Source organism: Thermobia domestica, chromosome 13 (genome assembly GCF_964235325.1).
Source record: "Thermobia domestica chromosome 13, izTheDome1.hap1.1, whole genome shotgun sequence".
Classification (NCBI taxonomy): Eukaryota; Metazoa; Arthropoda; class Insecta; order Zygentoma; family Lepismatidae; genus Thermobia; species Thermobia domestica.
The window spans coordinates 175,188,744-175,216,555 of NC_137466.1; the positions used below are offsets into that span (position 1 = coordinate 175,188,744).

At 34.8% G+C, this 27,812-nt stretch overlaps 1 protein-coding gene across 4 annotated transcripts in view; it reads left to right on the top strand.

Moving 5' to 3' along the window:
* The window catches only part of LOC145668774 (uncharacterized), a 121,424-nt gene that overhangs the window by 15,972 nt on the left and 77,640 nt on the right, over positions 1–27,812 (top strand). For all 4 annotated transcript variants that reach the window (XM_081736934.1, XM_081736936.1, XM_081736937.1 and 1 more), the window contains exons 2-9: positions 2,283–3,661; positions 9,644–9,762; positions 12,385–12,476; positions 14,618–14,758; positions 17,769–17,930; positions 22,092–22,205; positions 25,616–25,784; positions 27,454–27,556. In XM_081736934.1, the coding sequence (XP_081593060.1) occupies positions 2,360–3,661; positions 9,644–9,762; positions 12,385–12,476; positions 14,618–14,758; positions 17,769–17,930; positions 22,092–22,205; positions 25,616–25,784; positions 27,454–27,556 (2,202 nt within the window). In that variant the 5' untranslated portion in view covers positions 2,283–2,359. The remainder of the gene's footprint in view (positions 1–2,282; positions 3,662–9,643; positions 9,763–12,384; positions 12,477–14,617; positions 14,759–17,768; positions 17,931–22,091; positions 22,206–25,615; positions 25,785–27,453; positions 27,557–27,812) is intronic.

Here is a 27,812-nt window from a genome sequence, read left to right on the forward strand (position 1 = left end):
CCGTATGCATTTGCTTTCCTCGGGGCTTTCCTGTTTCTCTCTAGCCGATTCACATCTTCCTTCATTCGCGTCTGATTTTTATTATCCTGCAATCAGTCAGGTCAGTGACGTATGGCTGTCTCAGCTGTTCAAGCATTTCAGTTCATTGGGGGACTTGCCTCCTGTTTATTTTCATTATTCGTTTAAATATTGCATACTCATACGCGTCTTAATATTACGTTTTCATAAATATGTAACATACGTAATATTACATATTTCTTACATTTTTAAGCTATTTTTGTTACATATTTATGTACATATTTAGGGGATTGGAATTACATAAAAATCCGGACTCTACTAATTACATATGAGAGAAATTTCAAAAAATGATCCGGATACCCGGGAAAAGTCAAACAGAATCCTTTCCGGTAATTTATTTAGCCACCCTGAGTACTAATCCGATGCCTATCAACACTCTCCATCCTATCTATATAAGATAATACTGATGCAAAATATTGAACATTAAGTCTACGAGGACAGTTAGAACATACAAATGTTAAGAAAAGAAGTAAAAGACACTTTAGTGAAACATAGGTCATGGTAAAGTGTTTGTTTCTGTGCTATTTACCTATGAATTATCAATTATGAAAATATTAAATTTTCATGCTCACCTTCACCACATGTATGTAACGTCGATAATCCTTTAAAGTACACTCGAAGTTGGGACAATTGTGCGTATCTGCTCCATGTGGATGCCCATGTCCTTTCAGTGAATTACTAAAATAATCTATATTACAAAATTGAAAGTGACTACGTTTGAACCATCCGACCGATCTGAGGCTTTCTAATGCTCCTATATTTCTTATTTTTCCTATATATTTGCATCTCTTCCTATAAACTTCTATATTTCCTATATTTTAACGAAACCATCTATATTTTTGTAGCATTGCTACTTTCACTTGTGAAAATAACATAAGGTGTGGGTGGTTGGAGGGCCTTTTGTCTCCACAGTAGGGTGGTTGAATGGAGACTCTTCTGTGTTTCGTCCTTTCCTGCTTATTGTCTAAAGATAATTACACCATTCAGTATACAGGTGGCGCTAAAGTATTTATACACCTACAAAATGGAACAAAAGATTTTTTAAAAAAATAATAATAAAAGACAAGCAGAACAAAGAGAAACGGAAGATGACAAATGAGCTTGTTCAGGCACTGAAGAAAATGAAAGTGTAACTGATACTTTTGCTGTTGTATATATTTCCTTAGATGCACTAAGTTCTGTGTGCAATTGTATATTTAGATACTTAACAAACCAAATCTTTGTATCATGTGTTCTGTGATTTTTTAAAAATAAATTATGTATTTATTTTTACAACTCCTTTTTACACTTTCCTTATGGTAGTTGCTTAGTACTGATGAGCTACGTACGAAAATACTTAAGAAATTCGTATAAAATTTTATTACGAGATAATTATCCACTTAGTTATATTTAGAGTACAATGTATGTTCATATAACAATTAGTGTAATTTCCCTGCGATTTTTTTCTACCTATTGGATAATTGAAATGTTTCTTTTTCACAGCTTCACGAAACCTCTTACATTTTTTCGTCGTGATTTCATATATATATATATATATATATATTAATCAACATTGGAAAGCCTGCGATCTCGATTACATTTTCAACATAGATGAGGTTCGGATCTGGGATAGTTTTTATAATATGACTATGACGGTGCAACGTAGGGAAGAGGGGAGATATTTAAAAATGATCGAAAATGTCCGTTATTAGTGTCGAATCCAGTTTTCGGAGTCGCTGAGATGATCAATGATACTGCCGATGCCATTTAAATCCATGCTACTAAAATCAAAAACATGTTTAACGGGTACCAAACACATGAGATAAAGAGTTTTGTATTTATTTTATTTGTTATTTTAACCCAGCGAAATGGGTAATCGATGCTAATAATAAATAAATAAATAAATAGCACAAAGAAATTATAGGGAAGCAAAAGCCTCTCAGTTTGAGTATTCGCCTTGGGGGGAGGGGGGAGCTACTGTGGGATATAAAGCATAATTTCTTGGGATCTACTATATTAGTTACTTTAGTGATTTCTGAAGCGATATCAAATTCATTAAGAATGTTTTTCAGAGGAGAGCGGAAAAGAATTAATATTGTCGGAAATTTTATAAGTTCCACATTTTTTGGTTTAGCACGTAAGCGCATTAATATATACGATTTTATTCTAATCTTCCTTAGCTTTGTCGGTAATATTTTAAAAGTTTTTTTTTTTTTTCCTTACAGGGTGTCTACCACAGTTCTTATCTCTCTTCTGTCCAGTCATTTGGTTTTTAACATAGAAAGTAAATTATCTTGTGATCATGGCAACACCATATATTGTACAGAAAGTGCCCTTGAATAACACCAATTCAAGCTATGGTCATTCACATGGCAGCGAACTACGGGAATGTCACAATGTTAGTCACACAAAACATTCTCCAGAATACTTCCATTGTCGGTGGGAATATTCCAATTGGTGTCCAGCCTGTGAGTCGGAAAATGGGATAAACCCAGCCAAGTCGTTTAGAAGTGGCCGAAGAAGAAGCAAAAGTGAAACAATTGTTCTCGGAGGTAGGGCAGTGAGATACGAACCGTCAACAGTGAAAAATGGTCCTGATTATGAGAACAACATAAATCCTCATAGACCATCGGTATATAGTGTGTCTGATGGACGACAAAACAAAGTGATGCAACAAGAGTGGGAATCAGAGAACTTGTTTCGAGACCCCGAACGATATAGTTACTGCTATCAGCATCAGTCAGGTGAATTAGATATCGAGAAGCATCATATGTATAACTCTAGTATGAATCATGTCATGGATGTAGATTCCAATCGAGAAAATAATGAGCGAGAAAGGGGTTTTGGTGGCAATAAAAGATACAGAACTCGAGTCATCCAGAGGTATGATTCTCACCTGAAATTTACGGATTTTCCGGGAGTCCGAGGGTCTCTGCTGCAAGGCATCTCAGAAAATGGAAGAGAACTTGATCGGGATACCTGTCATTCCGATGCACAGTTAAGTTCCACGGTGAAATCGCACTGGCGTGTCAATGCATTCCATAATTCAGATTTCAAATCCGGTACAAAAAAGAATAGTTCAGATAGAAACAATGCTCATCCGTGTTACTGGAGTGAGGACGAGCGTGTAGATGTAGGCTTGTCGTCTGAGAATGGCCGGCGACCCGACGCTAGGAATTCTCATGGACACAGAGGGATAGTAATGAAACAACTTCTTCAGACCGATACTCCTGTTCCCTACCCAGCAGCGCGAGAGAATCATTTTAGAGAAGAGATTGAAGTGTTGCGATATAAGTTAAGTGATTTGCGAGGTGCTGAAGGAAAGCGGTTAAGACAGAAGAGTGAGTCTGATGTACCTGCAACAAATGGTTTTGAGTTCTGGGACGGAGGAGAGCCAAAGCGTCCAAGAGATGTTTCACCTAATATCATGGAGCGTGGACGACACTGCCATATGCCAAAGAAAGTACTATCGGATTCAGCGGTGAAGGAATTAAGGAGCTATAAACTGCTTGGTTGGACTCAGTCATCACCATCCTCCTCTTATTGTGATAGTATTTCCGAGCAAGACAGGAATATGGATAACTTCGAAAGGAACAGTACTAAGGTAAGTAGATTTAATATAAATTTGATAATTAGAGTAAGACAGGTAATACACGAGGGTTTCTGGAAAAAAATTGAGCAAAGTACTACTTAAGGTTGTGCTAGTGTTCCTATATTTTAAAATTTGGAAGAATGGACCTTTCTTTGTTTAAATTATCTTTGATTGTTTGATCCTATTCGTTTATTTTTCACAGCACTTTAAGAAGTATCTCAAAAACCGCTGTTCGGAATTCATCAACAGCTGCTTCAGATGACACAGTACCTCGCCACATATCTTATTTTTAATGCGTGGGAATTAAAATAAGTTACTAAGCGTTAAATCATGTGAGTACGGACATGTCATTAATTCGACATTTTTACTGAAAAAGAAAACTTTTTGCTGTGATGAGTGGGAACTGGCGTTGTGGTGGTGAAGATTTTTACAATTCATTGATGACCTCTAACAAATTGTCTGTAACTCAGTATTTACAGTCCTTCTAAAGCTATGGCAGCCCTATTCGATGTTACTGAAGAAACAAGCAATCATTTGCGTGGTAGCAGACCTTCAACAAACAGTTTTGTTTGTTTTGACTTACTTTGAAATACCCAAACAGTAGATTGCTGTTTAGTTTCGAGATCGTAGGAATAAATCCCAAGTTTCATCCCCTATAACGTGTAGTACACCACATTTGACTAACCGGGATTGAATTTTTTGAGCATTTCATTATACCAGTTAACACGAGCATGTGTTTCGAGTTTCAGTTGAGTTGTATGAAATCCAACTGCTTGAAAATTTCCATACGTTCATGCAATTTTATTTAAGTGTCAATGTGCAAAGACACTTGGATCTCATGGTATGTTACACACCGATCTCTGTCATTTCATCATAACATCAGCATTAGTGGCAACAGCAGACGTGGATGAATGACCTTCACGAAGTTAATCGTGGAGAAATATGTAACTACGCTGGACTTCGGAATACAAATTTATAGTCTATTGAATAGTGCTTCATTCCCAAAAGCCAGATGAAGTCGATCGAAGTTTCGGTGTTAACTACATTTGAAATCATAAACAATGATTGCCTGAAATTATTCACGAGAAATTTCATATCACACAGAAAGCTAGGTCAACTGTTGTTTAAAAAAAAAAAATCTTTAAAAACAAATCAACATAGAAAGGTCTGCCTCGAATTTTATAATAGCGGGACACTAGTGCCACTGTAAGTAAGTAATAGTTTGCAAAAACTTTCGCCAGCAGTCCTCGTACAAAATTTAGTAGTAGCACGCTTTCTTGTAATTTGCATGTCTCCGTGTTTGTGCCGGTTGGGCCACAGAACTTTTACTATTGACCTAGCATCTTCAACCAATTGGGTAAATGCTTTAAATAAAAAGTATGAAACTCAAATCTAGAAAGCCAAAAAAACAACAAACAGCGATAGTAGCTAATGGGAATACAGGATTCAACTGAAAATCGTTTGCCCGATTATAGCTTTTCGTGAACAAAAAACCGACGAGAGCTCCTTCGTGGCTAAGCGGTTAGCGTACGCACCTATGGCGTAGAAGACCCGGGTTCTATTGCCGGTGGGAGCTCATGTAGTTCGGATTTCACGTTAATCAGTAGGTCCACGTCTCATAGCCTCGCTGCTGAACGGGACGTTAAACTCACAATCAATTAAAAAAAAAAAAGCCGAGGATTTGAATTATTTTTATTATTATATTGACTGATTGAAGCTGAGGGTACGTGTTCATAAGAAACGTAATCCGACCTACCTTGAGATTTTATACATTCATTGTATAATTTCAGTCTATTCGGAGGTGTTAGTCACCAACATTTTTTTTTTTTTGTTGTTGTTGGTACAAACTGGAAATTCTTGCCTCACATCTTTATATGTGGCTGGTGTGCTTTCCTAAAAAATACAGACATCACAAAGCATTCCTTGAAAAACTTGATCACATTATTAATTAGCACGTATTAACTGTCATTGATATTTTAAATATTAGTCCACTGGCTAATTCAAAATAATCAGTGTGTTTAATACAATTCATTGTTTTCACCCGTTACAACATATATATATATATATATATATATATATATATATATATATATATATATATATATATATATATATATTTATATTTTTCAAAATAATTAATCTTGTCTAGTGGGTTATGGTGTTTTCACCCATTATAAAAGTGAATTTAGAGTGTAAAATCAACTGTAATAAGTAACATCCAGTTAAAGATCAAGTTGTGAATTTCTAACAGTAATCATTAAAGGAGCAGTTCAAGTTAAAAAACAAGTTGGTGCAGTAGAAAGAGTTTTAAAAAATAAGAGACCCGTATTTTTTAATATCTTGATAGGCCGTCTCGTTCAGCTTCTATAGGCGTTTGTTTTCGCAAACGCTGACGTCACATGTGGGCTAGCAAGGACTTCAATGTGAGTCAGCAACCACTCACTTGTGCGCAGCTGATAAACCTAGTGCAGTGGATTTTAAATAGATTGTTTTGGATTCGTTATTAGACTTGCTTTGTGTTGAATTCTTGAGGGACATTTTTGTTAGTTGTTTTCGCTACAACATTAGTATAAAAAATAGAGAGAGCAGTGATTACGTAGTGTTGTGCGAAGCAATGTTTCTTGCATACATGTTTTTGGGTGAGACACTGTCTCCCGGAGCTTTGAGTGTGCCCCCCGGAGGATACCAAAATAATACGTCTATAATATAATAATAAATAGAATAGTACCGTGTGAAAATATGTGCCCCTTAGTGAAAATACTAAGTATGCCCCTGGGAACACTTTTTCTGTAAGAAACGCTGGTGCGAAGTAGAGAACACGTGCTGTGTTTTCGGTTGCAATTCTCGTGCGGTTAAAGCCAAGGGCATAAAGTATCCTTTTTGACGTTTCCATGTCGTGAGAAATCACCAAATCGATATAAATTAGGGCTCAAGAAAATCAATAGGAAAAATTTTGTGCCAAATAAAAACACTCGTGTTTTTTCCAAACATCATGAAGATTCTGACTTCGAGCAGTCATGTTTACTGAGAGAAAAGCTAATGCCAGGAGAATCATTTACCCGCGAACGGAGAAAGAATACTGTTCCAAGTATATTATTGAAAGGTTTAGAATCCGAGCCATTGAATAAGCGCCGATGTATGTCCAGTTACCTTACGTAAAAAATCGTACAAAACGCAATTGACGGTTGTAGTCAAGACGGGGCATTAGAGGTTAATAGCGACGGTATCACTCATGATTCTAAAGGTACTGTTTTAGAAATAAATGTAAATACAATTGTTATACAATGTGAATTGGGAAGTGAAATATACTGGCTTGTAGAAGGAATCAGTGACGATGACAGTGTTCCTCAGAACATTGATTCATCGTTTAATTTTTCTGTATCAAGTGACAATGCTGATGAAACGGGTGACGAGAGTTGTTCCGCAGAGAGCAATGCGAATAAAATAAATTTAACCGGTAGAGTATTTGTCGTATTCTGGCAAACTTGAAAGATATTATTTTATTTTTGACGCATACGCCACGCTCGTGTACACACCTTGAAGCACAAAATTACAGGGTCATCATTAAAAATTGCAGCAAAACATGAAAATGAACATATTTATGTTTAGGAATCGAACCATGATTAAAGAAATGGTACTTATCGAACCATGATTAAAGAAAAAGTACTTAGGTGTTGTAGCAATCTCGTCCGTCATCTATTTAAACGGTATTGGTTTCAAAACTTGTAGTTCATTTTGTAAACCACTTGTAGGAAGAACCACGTTTCATGATATTATAAAAACTTTTGTGTAGCCACCATCAGATATTACTATTTTCTACATGCAGATGACATTTCTAAGTCTTTGCAATCAGTTCTGGAAAAGGAAATCGCACTTTAGAATGTGCCACCACACCACTCACAAAGGAAATGCTTGGCACTGTGTGTGGAAACCAGCCCTCGCAGCTTGCCCACGTATGACGTCATCGCAAAATCTTTTTTACTTTGTTGCTCGCTAACAACTTAACGTATCGCGATCAAACAAACACTATTCCTTTTAGAATTTTGAACTTTACAAATGGAAATAATTTGTAAAAAATGCATTTCTAAGTCGAACTGTTCCTTTAATTAGGACCACCACGTTCTTTCACACTAGGCTAGGGACTAGTGCTAAATTACAGTGACAATTAGTAATGCAATCAAGTGTTTTAGGAAATATCTTCTTGGGAACAGCGTTTTATTTAAGCGGAATCTATCGCAGTTTGCTTAAAAAAAAAAATGCGATGATGCAATTTTGTATCGCATACAACAGAAAACAGTTTATCATCTTTCATTTACGACAGAATAGTTCTCTTTCGATCTTACATTCAGTTAAAGTTCAGTGATTAGTGTTGCTGAAAACCCGACCTTTACCTCTAGGCATCTGTTGGCTCTCAAGAACACAATCTACTTTTGACAACAAACCAAATTATTGGAAACAGACCATAGAACTGACGGCAGAGATCACATCCTCTTCGACATTTTATTCTGTCTGTAAAGAAAATGTCTCAGTTGACTCTCCAAGACTCGGAGCTTACTTTTCCAAAACTAGATTACTAACTAAAATACGGGACCTTAACAGTATTTTTTCCTTCCCTTATTTTTTCATACTTGTTCCATAGTATTGAACTAGAAATATAGGCTATATCTCTTTCTATGCTCGCTTATTTTACATTGAAGTTAATATAATGTTCGGTTTAAAATGTTTAAAATATGGAAAACGAATTGGATTCGAGTAGCAGTTGGCTACAATTAGAAACTGGACCTTGTGTGAAATATGTTATTTTGTTTTGTCGTAAAAAATGAAGTTGACCTCGTTGTACATAATTTAAATTACCCGTTTCTTCAAGTCATTACGAATTCAAAGCTTAATTAAAAAAAAAAAAAAAAAAAAACTGTATGGACATGTTTGAAAATAGCTACCAGCTTAAACAATCTGTAGAATGTCAAAGTTAAAACTTTTTCCTTTGCTTTTCATTATCATACTTGTTTGTTATGCATAGAAAATGTTTACTATTTCAGTGTATGAAAATAATGTTTTTTCTTGGCTGCCGAGAATGCGTTACAAAACGTACAAATTGCGATACAAATTTCAATTTGTTTCACATTTTGCTACAAAAAAAAGTCAAAAACTTAAAAATAAAAACTCTTGTTAGGAACTATTTTTTAAAGAAAGTACATATAAGGTGTGAGGCATGAGTTTCCAACGACGCAATTAAAAAAAAAAAATTAAAAAGTTGTAACTAAGATCTCGTAGTAGCATATTGAAATTAGCCAAGACTTTGAGGTACAGAGGTAGGTTTACATTTGTTCATCTTCTTGTAATTGTACAAGCTGCTGGAATTAGATATATCTTTAACAGCACATGTGATCCCGTTGCGGGAGTACAAAAATTGAATTATACAATCATTCACTTTAATCATCTGTCTCCCTTATTGTAAGTATATAACCGTGGGACGTTAAAGTAAAATTTGATTTGTTTTTATTTTCTTTAACAGTAAACAACTTCCAACGCAAAGTTAAAAATATTGGTTACCCATTGCTAGAAATGCCACTATAGAAGGTATAATATCCCCCTTTTTTTTAAATGATCTTCAATTGATGGGTTGTATATCTTATTAAACGAAATGCAGGATAGTATTTTGCAGATGAGTTTTAAACTGTATCTTTCAAGCTTGTGGTATTTGTAAAGTATGAATAGTAAAACGTAAAGTTAACAGTATTTTCGCTAAACCTTTCTCGTCAACATTTTTTTTCTTAAGTGTATGTGGTGAAAAGTATTGCCCAAGTAGGCAATCTATTAGTACAATCACATGCAATATTTTTTCCTTCATATATAGGAGAAATAGGTGGCGTCTTCAAACTTGTCAAATTACTTTATTTGTTTATAAGGTTGGCTCTATATTTAGTTATACATTTTTTAATTGTTTTGTGTTGATTTTGCTTTTATCTCTTAATTGTGTGTCTTAATTTCTAGCATCCGTCGTTCCTTCGGAAGTCTATTAGTGCCTGTGATGATTCGAGATATTTTCAGAAATTGGAATCCTATAATCAGAGTATAAAAGACGACAGAATTACTTCTCACTACCGTGGAAGGTAAGTTGACCATTACCGTGGTAACATTGTACCACAGATATATTATATAGTTTATAGTGAAAGTGACAGAAACGAGTATTGAATAATGAATAATCCATTCAGTTATAAGATTGGGTCTTAATATTAAGGATTTGGTAGTGTTTAAGTAAAATTTCATAAGAATAGTTTATTTGTATCATAGGTCTCCATTCCAGTTAGTACTAGATCGATGATATCTATTTAGTCTGCTTAACTCGGTATGGTGACGCTCAGGAATACTGCTGATTATCTCGCTTACCCTAATTTCACCCAATTTTAGAATTATTACTCAGATCCAGAAAGTCAGGGATCTGCGAGCTAAAATGCAGTTGTCAAGGGTTCTAAATACAGTGTGTTCCATAATGTTGGGACACATTTGAAAAACTAATATTTGGAGTTGCAATAGTGAGTTTTAATGCAAATAGTGTTGAATACATGTGTGACATACAGGAGTTCTGCACATTACATTGTTTCGAAAAATCACATCTTTTAGGTGGTCATCATTACAACGAGAACATTCTTAAGCTTTCTTTAAGCTGCAGAATGGCGCAGTGGAGTGTATTAATGGGAATGGCTGCAGTTTCCTTTCTGATTTCTTCCTTTAGTGCATCAGTTGTTCGTAGTTTGTTGTTGACGTATACTCTTCCCTTCAAGTAACCCCAAAGAAGTAGTTTGCTTGTAATAGATCTGGTGATCTTGTTGGCCAATTTATGTCACCAGCGCTCTGGGAAGTGTTTGCGGAGAGTTTCCATAGGCTGTCGTGCTGTGTGACAGGTAGCGCCGTCCTGTTGCATCCACATTTCTGACAAACCAAGTTGTTCTGAGTCAGGAATGAAAAACGTAATTAAGCGTGTGATTCCAACGTTAACTGTTAACGGTAACGGAAGAACCGTGTCTGTCCTCGAAAAAATACGGACCGATAACATATGCATTAGTCATGGCACACCCAACTATAAGTGTAATGCTATGTCAAGGTTTCTCGTGCGCATTGTGAGGGTTTTCTCGAACCCAAAATCTAGTTTTGTTCATTAACGTAATCAGATAAGTGAAAAATGAGCTTTATCTGACGAGATTAGGTGCTGAAGAAATGTTTCATCCTCTTTGTACGTATGCAAAAGTATTTTACACAGATTTTTCCACTAAGCCTTTTTGGTGGGAGCAATTGCTGTGTTACCTGTATCTTTATAGGGATACAGGTAGAAGTCTTATTTCACAATCTTACGGACGCTGCTACTGGAACATTCACTTCCTGGGTCAATCGACAGGTAGACCTGTTTGGACTTCATTGAATGACGTTTGTAACACGTTGAATTGTGTCATGAAAACGAAACTGTCGAGGCCACCAATTTTTTCTTCTTCGTTTTTCGAAAGTTCTTCATTGCACGGAGGATCACTTTTCCGAATGGTCTACCGTTCTGCTCGGTGGCAGCAGCTCGTGATGTACGATGCTCTTTCAAACCCACTAATGCACAGAGTAATCTTCCTAGGCGTCAGTGTAGGCTTTGCCTCAAACTGTAGTTTCTTCTCGCTTCGATCACATGTTTTTCGCATATTGTTGATGTGGGTTTTTCGCTTTTCATCACTCGTGATCAGTCACTTTAGAAATGGCTCAAGTTTGTTACATATAAGTAGAAATTCACAGATAAAAGGTCGGTCGAGTAAATGAAGCGCTTGGAGGATAAAGGTGTTATGTAACAAATTGAATATGACGGGAAAATTGACTTTCACAATTTTGTCCGTTAACATACCGTCTTCATCCTTTCAAAATATCTGTACCGAGACGAGGACTCACTAAATAGTGTGTTACGTAGCATGATTAGCATATACCGCATGAACCGCCAGAATGCAACGTTTCAAAAAATGTAACATAACACCTTTATCCTCCAAGCGCTTCAAATGTTTTTGAGTACGTCGATCTTGTTTTTTATAGCCAGCTTTCTCCAAGTTGTGTAACAATGTTTACTGATGCATATTTTACGTCATTGGCGATGTCATGACTTTTCACATGCTTGCCTGACTTTGCCAGAGTATCATTAACTTTTCCTGTGATAGCTCACCTACTCTGATGATCCTCTCAGGCATCAAAATTTCCAGAACGGGAACGACTGAACCATTTTTTTGGCTCTTGCATTTAATAACGTACTTGTCCATAAACACCATTTGCGCTTTTATAGAAATTATAAACTGTAGGGCAGTTTTGTGGAGAGTTCATTTGTTTTCACTACGCAATACCTTATGTCTGATTATAAAAATTCCATCACTCTTAGCACATCTACTAGCTTCAGATTGCAAATGATGTTGGGCCTGACCTGCTACGGGTCATATCGTGAGCTTTGAGATGCTAACGTCACTTCGTGCGCAAAAGGCTCAGTACTTTTTAGACTGTCTTTGGGTATGATAAATTTATATAATTTGTAATACTTTGATTGTATATATATATATATATATATATATCCTACATATGCATAAGCTAAAGAAGTATCTCATCAAAGAACATTTGTTTCATGATTATTTTTTGTGTTTAATAAATTATGTAAATAATTCGTACTGCAAAAATAAGTGTTATGTTGTGTAATATGCTAATAAAATGTTATTACTTAATAGGATTGTTCCTGTCTTGAGTTGTAATAGTGAAGATGATGATAGAGAGTTTGGTAAAGAGAGTCAGTACGAATTTGCAGACGAGAGTGGAGAAGGTAAGTTTGTCTGTTTACTTCCTGCTCACTATTACTTCTATAGTGATTAACGTTAAAATCGGTCATGATTGATATCTACCGGTTCCGGTTTGAATATCACCTCCATTAATAAACTCAGTAATTAAATTTTGACCCTCTACATCAGCGTTTCCCAACCTTTTTCAACTTGCGGCACACTACAGGTGTAACTTGAATTCTCGCGGCACATTCATATATATAGATATTATTATTATTATTATTTGTATATATGAAATACCGTGATATTTTTGTCTGTGATTCGGCCTACTGATCTCACAGAGAAGGAAGCTCGATGACTGGTTTTCGTTTGTGGTAAATCATTATGCTTATTGTTCATTCTAATTTAAAAATAGTAAACAATTGCACTGAAATATAGGACTCGGGTTTTTTAAAAATCCACTTTCTCTTTCGAAAACTGTATCCAACCTTTCACTAAAAAGGAAGATCACTAAATAACAAACGAATAAACAAACCTCTTGCACTTTTAAAACACAAATGTAGGTAATTTTTACTCATGTTTGCTTTGTCAAAAGGATTAAATGAATAAATATTTTAAAATTTCAAGTAAAGAAATAAACTGCAACAACAGTGAAGCAATAATGGTTATGACAACGATAACAAATACTTTTCTCAACATTAAAAATGTACAGAAAAGTAACACAGTATGAAACTTTTGAAGATTCATAGTAATGTGAAATACAAATATACATTTTCCCTATGTCTTGCAATTTGATTCCTATAGAATTAACAATTTTGTTTCGATTTCCTCACGGCACACCAGCGACCTATTCGCGGCACACCGGTTGGGAAACGCTGCTCGCTGCTCTACATTCTGCTCAAGATTGATCCATCTAGTACTAGTTGTGATTTTTTTGTCTCCAGACGGACGGACGGACGGACGCACACACACACACACACACACATATATATATATATATATATATATATATATATATATATATATATAAATAGACAAACATACAGGGTAAATATACAAAGAAGTTTCTATAACCCATGCTCCTTTAAAACTGATATTAAACGTTGATTTTTCGCTAATACCTGTCAGCATTGTCAGAACTTAAGTAAGGAAAGATCTTTTGTGCGGATAGGATGTATGAGAACCAAATACTTAGAGAAATAAGAATATCGTGGATTCTTTGTTTCCTTACCAAGCGAGAATTCGATGTTTAATATATTTTAAACATATATAATAATTTGATAAAGTACATTTTGAGTTTGTTGGCAAGGTTGGTCTTCAAGCTGTTTATTCTATAGTGTTAAGGATTTTAAAAAAATGGCATGGGTAGGGAGAACTCAATATTTTGGCTTGAAATAAAAACCTTAAATCTTCGATATATAGAAAGATAGGGTATTTTAATTCTGCTATTTGAGTATATACAGTGTGTCCGTAAAGCCGCGCAACCTAAAGTTTAATTGCGTATATCTTTTGATCTAAGAATGATAAAGACCTGCATGTAAGCATGTTCTTTCGAGATCATAACCAATGGTGGAACTTGTAATGTTTTTGTGTAGTAACGAAAGAAATTAGCGTAAGTGTAAAATTAAAAAATGTACAAAATGAAGAAAATCAATATTCAGTTGCAGGAAACTGATTTCCTGTGGGTGAATTCCTGTGTATATGTACAGAATGCCTCAACATTTATCCATTGGTGCGAAAAAGTGACAAGGTTGATGCAGTGTTGCCATATAAAAAGGCTATTTAATGCAAGTCCGTGAAATGGGTGTTTTTTTGACAATCGTGGCCCCTGACAACACTGCTGTCGTAAAATTAGTGCAACAAATGTGTTTTACGTTAATTAATGATAAGCAATGATAATTTGCACATAATTGATGATACGAATTTTTATTCCAAAATTTGCTTCTCTGGTTTGTTTAGTAATCTTCACCCTCATTTCATTCTACCTTTATTACATAACGTATTATCACCATAATTATCACTGCTAATAAATTCGCGTATTTTTTATCCCTTGTGCTGTGAATGGTTACAAATATAGACTACTTTTTTACGGTTTACGTTTGTCATTTCCTTTACATTTTTTTTAAGAAGTAGAGATATTTTCAATATTTTCTGTGCCTTGACTTTTTTCTTTCTTTTATTGAAGATGATCTATCAGCTTTAAGCAGTTTTACGACAGTATCAACAGAATCAACTAAATCAGCTACACCATCTGCTGTGGGCGAGACATTGGGATTTATTTCATTAAGTGACAATTTAAAAGAACAGAAGCAAGCTCTCGAAAAAGGTAGGTATACTTACCAATATTTGATATATTACATGCGATGTGAAACTATAGCTATTGAGAGTTTTTTGAAAAGAAGTTAAGTTTCTATAGCAAAGCATTTTATCTTTAGATACACTAATAGCCAAGCCAAAATAAAAGGAGAGAGAGAGAGACTGGACTCATCTAGGTTTATCATTAGTTCAATGGTATTTCTCTGGTAACACGTAACTCACCGGTAATGCATAACCAGTGTGCCAATTGGTTAACAGCTCGTTAAGAGGGCAAGCAGGGACCATTCTGCTTAAGGCGTGCCTATCACACAGTAAATAAAGGTTCCCCAATTTGGTAATATATCAAAGAGGATTATCCAAATGGAAGGGGAATGGACCAGAGTATCAACAGCACTCAAGGAAGCAGAAAAAAGTTTTTGGGAAACAGTAGGAAGACTCCTCGTTAATATTGAAACGTGGTAGTGGAATGAAGTAGTCAAGCAGCTGCGAAGGAGAGGAAAAAATGATACAGAAACTAGCAGAACACGGGAAATAACAAGCCCTGACGGATTACAAGGAAGCTAAGAAAAACGCCAAGAAGGCAGTTACTTTAGCAAAGGGCAAGACTTACTATGAGTTCATAATAATTAGAAACAAAAGAGAGAAAATTATGTACAAGCTTTCGAAGGTAAAAGAAGCGGAAAAAAAAAGTTTCCGCATGTTTGCTGCATTAAGGATAAAAGTAATGGAAACTTTGACAAGTGAGGAAAAGATAAAGAAGTGGTGAAAGGAATATTTCTAAACTATTTAATGAAAACCCGAAGGAAGCGTGTGAAAATCTATCCACGGATCAAGGACAAGGACTCGTTTGTTCTGTGACTATAGTAGAGGTGGACAATGCGATGAAAAGTGGTAAAGCCTCAGGAGCGAGTAATATCCCTTTAAAGTGTGGAAAAGTTTATGTAAGAAAGGAGAGCAATGGTTCACTCGACTTTTTAATAGGATATTGGAAATATGCCAAAACAATGGAACAGCTGCTATATTGTACTGGTGTTTAAAAACAACGATGAAAAAAAGTGACAATTATAAGGAAATAAAACCCATGATTCATGCAATGATGTTTGGGAGAGAATTATAGAAGTAAGATTAATGGGATGGTATCAAAATAACAGAAAACTAATTTGGTTTGGTTAACATCATTTACAATATTCACACTTACGGTACTAGTGGAAAAGTACAAGAAGGACTTATATATAGACTTCATCGACATACAGGAGGAAACATACGATACAGTACCACGGGATCTAATTTGGTGGGCATCGAAGAGAAACTTCAAGATATGTGTTATGGATGTAGGAGAGGAGTGAAGAGCGCGTATGGAATAACAGATGAGTTTATAATTAAAGTGGAACTTCATGAGAGATCTGGTCGTAGTCCATATCTTTTTGCAGGTGTGAAGGATGAGCTTACAAAGGATATCTTAAGAGTTAGCGCCTTGGGATATGCTATTTGTGGATGACATTATGCTGGTGAGTGAGAGCAAGGCCTTTTACACACTGAGATAAATCCTAAGAAATATCTTAGGATTTATCTTCGGAAAAACGTTACGACATATCTCGTAGGAAATCCTACCCTTTTCGTCCATATACTGAAGATTTTTCCTGTCTGCCCTGATTACATGCTGGAGGAGTTCAACATTCATTTCTCAGGAAATATTACTCTCATAGGTGCAGCACCCACACATTTGGATTTCTTGTGAAATATTCTTTCAAAATTATATTACACATTTCTTCCATAAATTTGCAAGATCTAAAATAGTATAGCACCAGGATAACTGTGCCCATGTTTTTCAATTGTTTAATTGCACACCTCTAAACAAAGTATACTTTCTCTCACCTGATGTCGCTTAAATCGAATTTTTTTTTTCTTTCTTCGAAATAGAGCGTGCTCTAAACAAGAGAAATCTAATAGGATCGTTCAGAACATAGGAAATGACATGTGATCTGATGCCATACATGTTGAGATTTCCTAGGATCTATTCTATAATGTTTAGTAGGCCTTAAGAGCCTAGAATTAATAAAACCAAGACAGAATATCTACATTGCTCATTCAGCGAGAATGAAAATCTGAAATACAAGAATACGACTTTAAGAAGTGTTAATGAAAAATTCAAATATTTGGGATCAACACTACAAGAAAATGCAGGAATAGAGGAAGACGTAAACGGCAGAATTAGCAGCGGTTGACAAAATGGAGAGAAGCGGCAGGAGTCTCGTAAGACCATAGGGTACCAATACGCCGAAGGGGAAAGTTTACAGAACAGTAGTGTGACGTGCCATATACGGAGCGGAATGTTGGGCTTCAAAGAAGGGAGAAGAACAAGTTACATCCTGCTGAGCTTAAAATGTTGCTGTGGATGTGTGGAGTGACGCGAAAGGGCAAAATTAAGAATCAAGTGATTCGAGGAACGGTAAAAGTGAAACCAGTAGTAGAAAAACTGCAGGTAGGTGGTTTGGACATGTAAGAAGAACTTGGGATGCATGTGTTGCTCACACAGTGAATGCTATAGAACTGGATGAGAAATGAGCGCGAGCGCGAGTCTGACCAAAGAAGCAGGGGTTTGATTGTGTGAAGGAAGATATGGCGCAATGTGATGTCTCAACGAATATGATACTAGATAGAGAAATACGGAGGTCAGTGAACCGTAAAGCCGACCCCGAGCTAAGTGGCAAAATGTTTTAGATTATGGTTGATAACTACTTGAATTGCTGCCTGAAGGTAATGAAGATAACTTTCGTGTTTTTTAACGATTTGTAATAACAGAATAGACAGAGACGTATTGATGATTATATTAATCTATTCTGCTCCATGAATGAATTTCACCATATCTTAGGGAAATAGATAATTTCATGGAATTGTATAGATGAGTATAATTATAACGTTATTTGAATTAATGCTAATTGATCTTGTTTTGAATATTCATTTTCGTGCAGTAATCTATTTTCTCAGTTCTTAATTATTTTCTTTTATTTTCTTTGCAGCTGGCGAAAAAGAAGTGGCCAAAGATGAGACAGTCAAAAATAAGAAAGAAACTGAGAAAGAACAACAGCAGAAAATCGATATTAAATCACCTCCTTCTCTCAGGGCTAGTTTATTTTCATACGTACCTCCATATATAAGCTTTAGTATGCATGATGCAGAAGGTAATTACTTCATGTTTGAACTAATTTGAACTGATTTAATTGGTTGTTTATAATTAAGCTTTCTGTCTCAACCGAGAGGCTACAATGTGAGACGAAAAGTTTGGTAACTTAACAGTGGGATCCGAATCATATGAGGTCATGCTAGAATTAAAAAATAGGGTTTTCTCACATAAGCAGAGAACGCTTAGCATTTAACCACGAGGAAGCCATAGTTTTAACGGTTTCGAATAATAGTTCAGAAAACAAGAAGAGTGATAGTATTATATATCTTATACAGGGTGATGCATAAATTTGTCATGATATTTTGGGAACAGAACCCTCACATCAAAATATGAAAAAATCCATATAAATCTGTGCTCAAAAGTGGGTAGTTTCAGAGTCATAGGGTGCCAATAACATGAAACAAGTGAAGTTTAAAAGCTCCACTACTGTGGGACTTATCGTAATCGTGTTACGATCGTGCTTTCCACGAATCGTAACATTCCACTCATTGTTATTAAATGCATATATTATTGTTAATTTTTGCTTGTTTACTTTTAAACATTATTCGTTTAAATACGATATTTATGTACAAGGGTACATGTTTACAATATGTTCGTTTTGAGTAGGCTTATATTGTTATCTCGATTGTGAATAGTAATGCGTAATAAAAATTCATTTAAATAAGCGAATATTTTGATATAAACACCAGTAATTATTAACAACATTAAAATTTAGGAGGGATATAGCCTTTTCTTGTGTTTAAAAACCGAAGTAGAACAATATAGAATTTTGTATAATATGATGACAATTAAATGTGACGGATGTAAACAAACATTACGTATTAGGCCTAAATCCGATCTGTTTAATATGTAAAAATTTAGTCATGCATGGCAGTAAAGCAACAATTCTAAGAAATAACGGGCATAATAAATTTTTATTACATTTTAAATGAATATAGAGAGTAGTTTTCTTTTAATGAGAAAAGAATTTAAGTATTAAAATTAATGGGATTAAAGTACTCTAAAATTTGTTTATAGATGTAAACATTAGTCTGCTCCCGAGAGGGCACGATGATTTACGGGATGTTACGATGTGAAGATTTGAAGAAGCTAGGATCTTGCAATTAAGTGTCAACAAAATTAATTAAAATTTTGTAGCAGAAGAAGCTACAATAGAACTATAAAGTGATAAAAAGTAGTTGCAGAAAATATATACTGCATTTTAGACGTACCTAGTAAGGAGAGCACAGGTAATGAGATTGACATTCCAAATAAGTTATTATCTAAATTCGAACATAATAAAGGAGACATTATAATAAATCCTGCTTCACCTGATCGATTATTATTCCCCAAATGAACTTAATTAAATGTTTTTTTATAAGTGACTGTCAGTATATCCGTTCTGGTTACGTTGAAGTTATAATGCATTATTATGAGTAAGTAATTTGTCTTCGTCCTGTCACACAAACACAGACAAGCTATGAGGGGGGCGTGTCCTAACTTGTTTTGCTTCAAATGTTGGATCCATCTTTATTATTGAAATTTATAGTTAACCAGACGTGGAATATGACTTCTTTTGGATTATGTAAATATTTGGGTTAAAATGAACTATTTATCCACGCTATTTCGATATGAATTAGCTACTGAAGACTGATAGCGTTTAAGCAATTAATAAAAAACAATCTTAGGCAGTTGTAATTAGCTGGAAGCTAATAATCATAAAACAATCAGTTAAATGAATACGGGAATAAACAAATAAGAATATCTCATTTGCTACCCTGTACTCAATCTGGATGATGCCTATGCTTTGGTCCTTAAATATATGCATAGTTAATGTCCCTATTGTTATCAACACTAATGAATATATCAATTATAGGATTAAGTTAGTTAGATTAGGGTAGGTAACGTTAGATTAGGTTAAGTATTATTATGTTGTTATTGGTCTGTACTATGCTGAATTTTGTGGCTGAGTCCAATACTATAATTATTGGATAAACTTGCATAAGGAAATGAACTATGTAGTATTGATAATAGTGAGATGTAATCCTCATTAAGAAGGGAATATGATTAACCCCGTCGTCAGATAAAGATATGTACTTGGAACAATGACTAGGTCATTGTATAATCCGTAAAAGAATAACAACAATGTTGAATTTACGTTTCAACCCTGTCACTAGGAACTTTGTTAATAATGCCATTACGCACATAGAACACATGTTGTAAGAAAAAAAACTTTTCATAAGGGACCAAGCATAGAGTATAATTCATATGCTAGGAAGTCAAAGAACATCCAGAGTAAGTAGTGTAGTTATGTATTCCCTATAAATTGTCAACAAATTAATAAGGAGATTAAAAAGAGGATAATAAAACAATATTAGTTTTTTGTACCTAAATTTAAATGTCATGAACTACCTCGTTACAAAATATTGCAAGTTAATTTACAATGATTTACAATATGTATACAGGACATCAAATAAATAATGAATCTCAATTGTCATGTTATATGATGCTCCAGTTTCAACAATTGTGACTTCAGTAATCCAGTTAACAACAAATAAAATTAATTTTCCAAAAATCAATTTAATTTGTTTATATCATATTCTCTATAATCTTATAGTCGTCATTGGAAGTGTCACTGCTGCATGTTCCTGGATAATCTAGAATGATACCGTTGCGCTAAGGATTTTTTTTTCAATACATATACTGCTAACATATATATTGCTCTTTATTCAGTAACTAGCATATTTTTTTCTTTTAATAATCGATACTGTTGTTTTTCTAACCCAGTTACGAAATTTAGAAATGTACGAGATGCAAATATTCAATTAATTATTAAGTTATGTTACAATCGAGTCAAGACATCACTGAGAAATAGGTATGTGAACTATCCAAATATCCGTTTAAGAATGCTCCAGTACTTGCACACTAATTTTTAGAGAGAGAGGTGGAGAGTAATCAAGTACTCCCAAACAGCCTATCTAAAAATGATCGTGCAAGTACTGGAGGTTTTGAAAGATGTATATTTGGATAGTTCACATACCAGTTCCTCAATGATGTCCTGACCCGCCTACGATAGGTCCCATAGCAGGGTTGGCAAAAACCATGGTTTTTATTGAAAAAACCAAAAAAAAAAAAGTTTTTTTTGTTTAAACCCGATTTTTTTGGTTTAAACGAGTTTTTTTTGGTTTAAATAATTTGATCTATGTATTTACATTACATATGGATAGAAACAAGTTTATTTCGCCTTGGTGTTATTATGCAGCAACGAGGTTGTGCTGGAAGGAGTCACATAAGTGTAAAGCGGAATCCAAACCGCTTCTCAGCTTACATTCGAGGGAAATTATTCTTCATTTGGACTCAAAACCGGGGCTATTGGCCACAAATGCGATGAGTCTGCCGACTCACTCACGAAGGACTCCTGATAAAAATATGTTGTACTGATCTTGACATAATTGTTAAGATAATTGTCAAGAGTCATTTCAGAAGGACAAAAAGATACACATTTGCACAAGTGAAACCATTATACAGAATTATATATAAATCGGGAAACTCCCACCTTAGACATTGAGAAAATCCTGTGTCAATGCAAAGCAGTAACGCTAAAGTCTCGCTATTGCTTGGCATGTAGGCCTAAAAGTTTATGATCAACGTATCATAATATGTATGATAAAACTGAGGTATCCAATTGCAAATTTAGTATGCAGATCGTATGTTATGTGGAAACGTCACCATAAAGTTCATACGATTTAAAGCATTTTCCTTTTTTTCTTTTTTTCTTTTTTTTTTTTGGTTTAAACTTTTTTTTAAAAAAAAAAAAAAAAACAGCCAACCCTGTCCCATAGTAGTGGAACTAGAAACTTTTAAAGTCACTTATTTCAAGTTTTCGGCACCTTACAACTCCGAAACTGTCCACTTTTGAGCACAGGTCCATATGAACTTTTTCTTATTTTGATGTAAGGAATCTGTTCACAAAATATTGATACATTTATTTAACACCCTGTATAAATTAGAGTGGGTATTTTCGTTCTTCTGTGAGGAGTGCTTTAGATTCTGTATTCATCAGTTTTCACTGTACGATTGAACAGTATATTATTATTATTTGTATTGTAGTGATGGTATTTTATGATTAAGATTGCCATCCCGTTTATAATGTATTTTTTTTTTTTTTTTTTCTTTTCAGAACCTATCCAAGTAACTCCTGAAATTCAGAAACATCTAAAATGGAAGTTAAGCTCAATAACTCCTCTTGTAGTAAGACGAACACTAATGAACTCAGGGTTCAGATTAGTTAGAAGTAAGTATAAATATCTTTATGATTTTTGTACTCTTGTAACTGTTACATAATTGGGGAGGGGTATAGGGAAAAATGAAAGAATTACAAAACGTCAAAAATATGATTGCGAAAATTAGAAGTACTGTCCATATTCCATTTATATATATCGAATTTTTATACTATCGCTTTAAATATTCATTCAAAAGTAGTTCACATTGTCACTGGTTAAGATTTTTGACATTCTTGAACTTCTGTAAATGGCGTCCTATGATAAGCTGTTGAGTGTGATTCTTAACATTGTATTTATAGTCAGGACCACGGATTAAATTCAGGGGGAGCCTGATAAGAGCTATCTGCATAAATTTTATAGGAAGTACTTCGCCCCGCCTCACCAAATCGCTCTCTGAACGAAACACATTAGTCTCAAATATTTACATATAAAAGTACATACATATTTGTGGTAATAATTTTAACATCATCATACTCTTCAGATGTGAAACAGATAGTCGGTGTTGGTTGCTTCTGTTATTCACGTTTTTATGCTCAACATGTACAGTATTAATTTAATATTTAATTTATTAAAGTCATTACTGCTACGTGATGAAAGCTACCTTCTTTCGTCAAGATTACCGCCCCCTCTCCCGTCAAATCGTAATATCTGATGGAATCTATAAAATCTCAATATTATACGGTAAAATCCTTTGAGGATATCTTGTATCTTTACCCTTTTTATTTTTACAAACTTTACCATTGATTTCAATTTCAATTACTCTTTCTAATAAGAGTACAGAGGGCACAATGGTTTTAAGCTATTCTCCCGCTACCTTGTACATTATTTCTTAAATTCTTTTAACATTGTTAAGCTCTGAGTGGCTTTCGCCTCTAATGGTTAAAATCATTATAAGAGTTGTATTTCTATTTCTAACTGTTTCTATGAAGAAATCTTGAAGTGGTTGTATAAAGTCGATTTTATGGATGGATAGATAGTCTCTCGATAAACGAATTTAACCAGTCGAGTTAGAAAGATTTGATTTGAGTTTAGCGTCCCTTTCAGTAGCAAGGTTATATGAGACGTTGACCTACTGATCAGTGTGAAATCCGAATCACATGAACCCCACCGGGAATCGAACTCGGGTCTCCCGCGCCAAAGGCGCGTACGTTAACCATTTAGCCACGAAGAAGCTCGAGTTAGGAAGAAATTAAAGTGTACAGGGTAGCCCAAAAGTAGGGATACAGTCCTATAAAGTATGACATTTTAGTTTATTAAGATAATTAGTTCATTTGCTTCTGTTTGTTCCAAGCTTAAGGTGAGAGTGAAAAGAAATTAAAAACAAATAATAAAGAAACTGTAAGTCATTGCTTGTATGGATAACAATACGTAAATTATATAAAATGCAATGAACCGGTCAGTACGGGACTGCATACCTACTTATGGGCCATCCCATGGGTGGCGATTAGTGGGGAGGGGCAAAGGGGGCAGTTGCCCCTGCCCCACTTTTTTGAAGTGACTCATTAATGTATATAGTTTCATTTGAAAATACTAAGTTTTGTATGTATTATTGGTTCATAGAATAAGAATGGTGCCATAAAATATTTGCTGTTCCGTGAGTACGTATGGGTTGTCTTCCCATGGAGTTAAGAAAGCTACAGGAATTGCGTTTTAATTACCGCGAAAAATGGCCCAAAAATTAACCTATTGGAGCGCCACAATTCAAGCGTACTTTCATTTCTTCTTACGAGGGCTCGATATGTTAGTCGGCCGCTTTGGAACTAATTGAAATAACATTTCGGAAAAAAAGAAGTCCTTTACAAATTATTCTTTAATTGCACAAAAATCGACAGTTCCTAAAATGCCTTTTCTTCTTTCTAATAGTAAGGAATATTTTGATTTGATTTTTTTGAGTTTAACATCCCATTCAGCAGCTAGGCTATATGAGACATGGACCTAATGATTAACGTGCAGTCCGAACCACATGAGCTCCCACCGGGAATCGGATCCGAGTGTTTCACGTCAAAGGCATGCACGCTAACCACTTAGCCACGAAGGAGCTCAGTAAGAAAGAGAATAATAAGAAACAACTTCTACTTTTTTTCAGTGTAATATACGAGTTCAGTGTAATATACATTTTTATATACAGTTAAATTTAGTGAATTCAACATAATTCTAGATTTTAGGATTATTTTGTATAACTGGAATATAGAGTGACTAAGTATTGTTGAGTTTTGACGTATTCCAAGAAAGTGAAAACTGTACCTAATGGGAACGAACATGTTTCGGTAAGCTTCAAAAGTATTTCTTTCAACGTCGTAGCATATGCTTGTAGTACTCACGGTCTTTCAAGAGTAAATAGCATCAATGCAATTTAAAATTAATTAAAAGTTCATTAACTCCCAATTTCAATATAACTTCTGCAAAACAAGCCTCATTATTCATTATTAATATTATCCTTTCTATTTATTTGTTTTGGACATTTGTTATAAAATAAGCCCCTAATCTGATCACACAATTTTCGAGACAGAATTTTAAAATGTTCAAGATCAAGGAATCAAATCTCTTCTTACACCTTCGTTGTTTAAGACTACAGAGGGCTAGTAACTACTTGAGTTGCTCTTGTCAATTTACTTAATAAAATATGAAACAGGATCTATGGTATTTTAACTGAAAAAGGGTATCCTAATAGTTATACAACTTTTCGTCAGTGTTACAAGCAACCAGGAAAACTAACACTGATATACAAATATTAAGATCATGCTTCCCCCTCCCCAACTTTTAACGTCCAACCGCTGGCACTGGGCCACCCTGTATAATATGAAATTTTATGAAATGAAATGAATTAATTGTGATTAGATTAGAAAGCTTTAAATTTTGCGTACAAGTATATAACATCAAGAATCTTGTTGGTTGGTGTTTCTTAACTGTGTAACAATTTGGTCACCAATCAGTGTGTATTTTTTCGTGTCATTGATATTATGTACACTCATGTCCAAAATGATTGTCGCATATGTATAACTGTCTTCTTGTAAGAATATAATTTGATGATAATGTTGCAGGGCACTTTTAATACTGATACTATGTGTATAATCGGGAAATGTATATTTGTGCTAAATGTCATAGGAAAAGAATTATAAATACGAAAATTAGAATGAGTAAAACAAAATGTTGCTAAATGGAGCAGAAAGTTTTGTTTTCGTTTTATTGTTCTTTTGACATGAAATTTGCCACATACATGTCTTTACCGACTATTCACATACTAACATTATAAGAAATACCGGGTGAATTAATTATCAAATTATATTCGTAGAACAACATATTTATAGACATGCGACAATAATTTTGGACATGAATGTACATACAGGCATGATTAAGACAATCAGAGTTTAATGATATCTGTATGTACATATATAAATTGTATTTTTCTTCTTTTTTACAGAATCAAACGAATGGGCTGGGACATGGGGTAAACACATGAAATCAGTCAATTTTAAGGGAATCAAGGATTTCCAAAAAATCAATCACTTCCCAGGAACATTCCAAATAGGTAGAAAAGACAGACTATGGAAGAATCTTTATAGGCTGATGACGAAATTCGGAAAGAAAGAGTAAGTGCAATAGAACTTCTATATCATATACGCTTTTTTTTGAATCAGAAGATCCAATATATTTTAATCAGAAATTTTCTTGTACGCCTTATGTCTGGAGAACTACATATAATGTAGCCAAACCCGAACTATCACTCAAGTCAGTATGATGTGCTTATTCCGTAGAAAATACGAAAACTCGATTAAAAATTTTGCGGCCTCTGATCCTAAAGCTAATTATTGGTAAAGATTGCAATTAAGTAATTGATAGAAACATACAAAAACTTGTGCCAAAGTCGAGCAGTTTAATTAAAGGTGCTCGTCACTTCCATCACCAGTTCTTCAAAACTGTCAAGAGTTCAAATAATACAAAATTTCTCGGCGTAGTTTTCTACAAATAACAAAATACTACGTAATACACCAACTAGGTGTTTAACAAGTATTTCGGCCAATTCGTCGTCTTAAGCTTATGGTGTCGTAATGTATTAGAAAATGTATTCTTTAAGTATGGCGAATATAGAAATAACAAAACTTTCATTAAGTACAGAATGTTAGGGTTTTAAGCCTTTCTAGTATTTGTTGCATTTAACGTACAATTATAAATACCACCTCAGTTGAAAGAGCAATTTAGTTTTTGCTACAACCATTCGTCACATGCCACACATCGAGTTGATAGGCGAGAAAGGCCCATGAACTTTCCGACGGGACATGGCACAAACACATTCAATGTAGAGAGTGTTGTTGCAACTGTACCATCTCGTGGGGATTTACTGACCACCAGACGCGAAAATCGTGCGTGTTCATCGCCACTTACGTGAAGTGTCAATTCAGCACTGAAAGCTACACAATCCAGAAAACCTTCATCGTTATGCAGCAACATTTCATTTGCGAAGATGGCACGTAGTATGTAGGCTTTAGAGCTTGTAGCAACTGCAAACGATAAGAACGTACTTGTAAGCGTCAAACGATAAGAACGTACTTGTAAGCATCTTCTTAAAATTCTCCACACAGACGGTTGCACTGTTACTACAGATTCAGTCTTTGCAAAATTTAAACCACAAAAATCTTTCTGCTCACTAGTCGCTATCTTTGCTACTAGGGCTTTCTAACGGAGACAGAGGAAATAGTACATGTGCATGCGTGCGTACAAAATCGAGTTGCTGAGGACGCGGTGGCTCAGTGGTAGAGCGTTAATCTCCGGTGCTTGGGGTCCCTGGTTCGATCCCAGCTTACGCCGTGTGGACTTTGTGGTGGACAAACACTGTGCTCGTGTTTTTTCTCGGGTTCTCCCGTTTCCTCCCACTTTCTTCATTCCACCATTTCATTGATTTCTCATAATCACCGTCTCCTTTAGCCTAACCAGCATAACCGTGGGACGTAAAACTTTAAAAAAAAAAGTTGCTCTTCTCATTTGATGTATTGTTTATAATTGTAATAAATACTACAAAGTCTTAAAACCCCGATATTCATTTTAAAACACCCTGTATTATTTTCCAAATACAGTAACTACGTAGAGAAATTGTAATATTCTTCGGTTGAAGAAGATGGGAAAGTTAAACTGGTTAGTACCCTTATTCTTTTGGAATGATAATACCAGAAGAGTTTTCGTTTTTCTTTAGATTTTAAAGATAATAATTTAGCTCTGTATGTGAGCTTAATAGTCTTTTTATAATCTTAAATTAAATTACAGATTTGGCTTCATTCCACATACGTACATACTGCCTCAAGACATAAAACTTCTGCGTCAAGCATGGGAAAGAACATGTGGGAAGGAGAGATGGATAATCAAACCTGTAAGTTTATACTCGTATTAGCGTAATCAATAGAATATTTAATTTTAGCCTGCAAGTTCTTTTCAAACATGAAACAGTTCTGCAAGCAGGGCATAATTAGGCTTTTAAGTACCGGTGTAAATTGGTTATTAGCTTTCTTTTTTAATCCATTTCTTGTTGATAAGCTATATCATTAACGTAGTAAACTTTCTGGATTCAGGAGCACTGGCCCTCTTAGAATACCGTTGAACAAGTGGTAATGTTATCTACATATAGC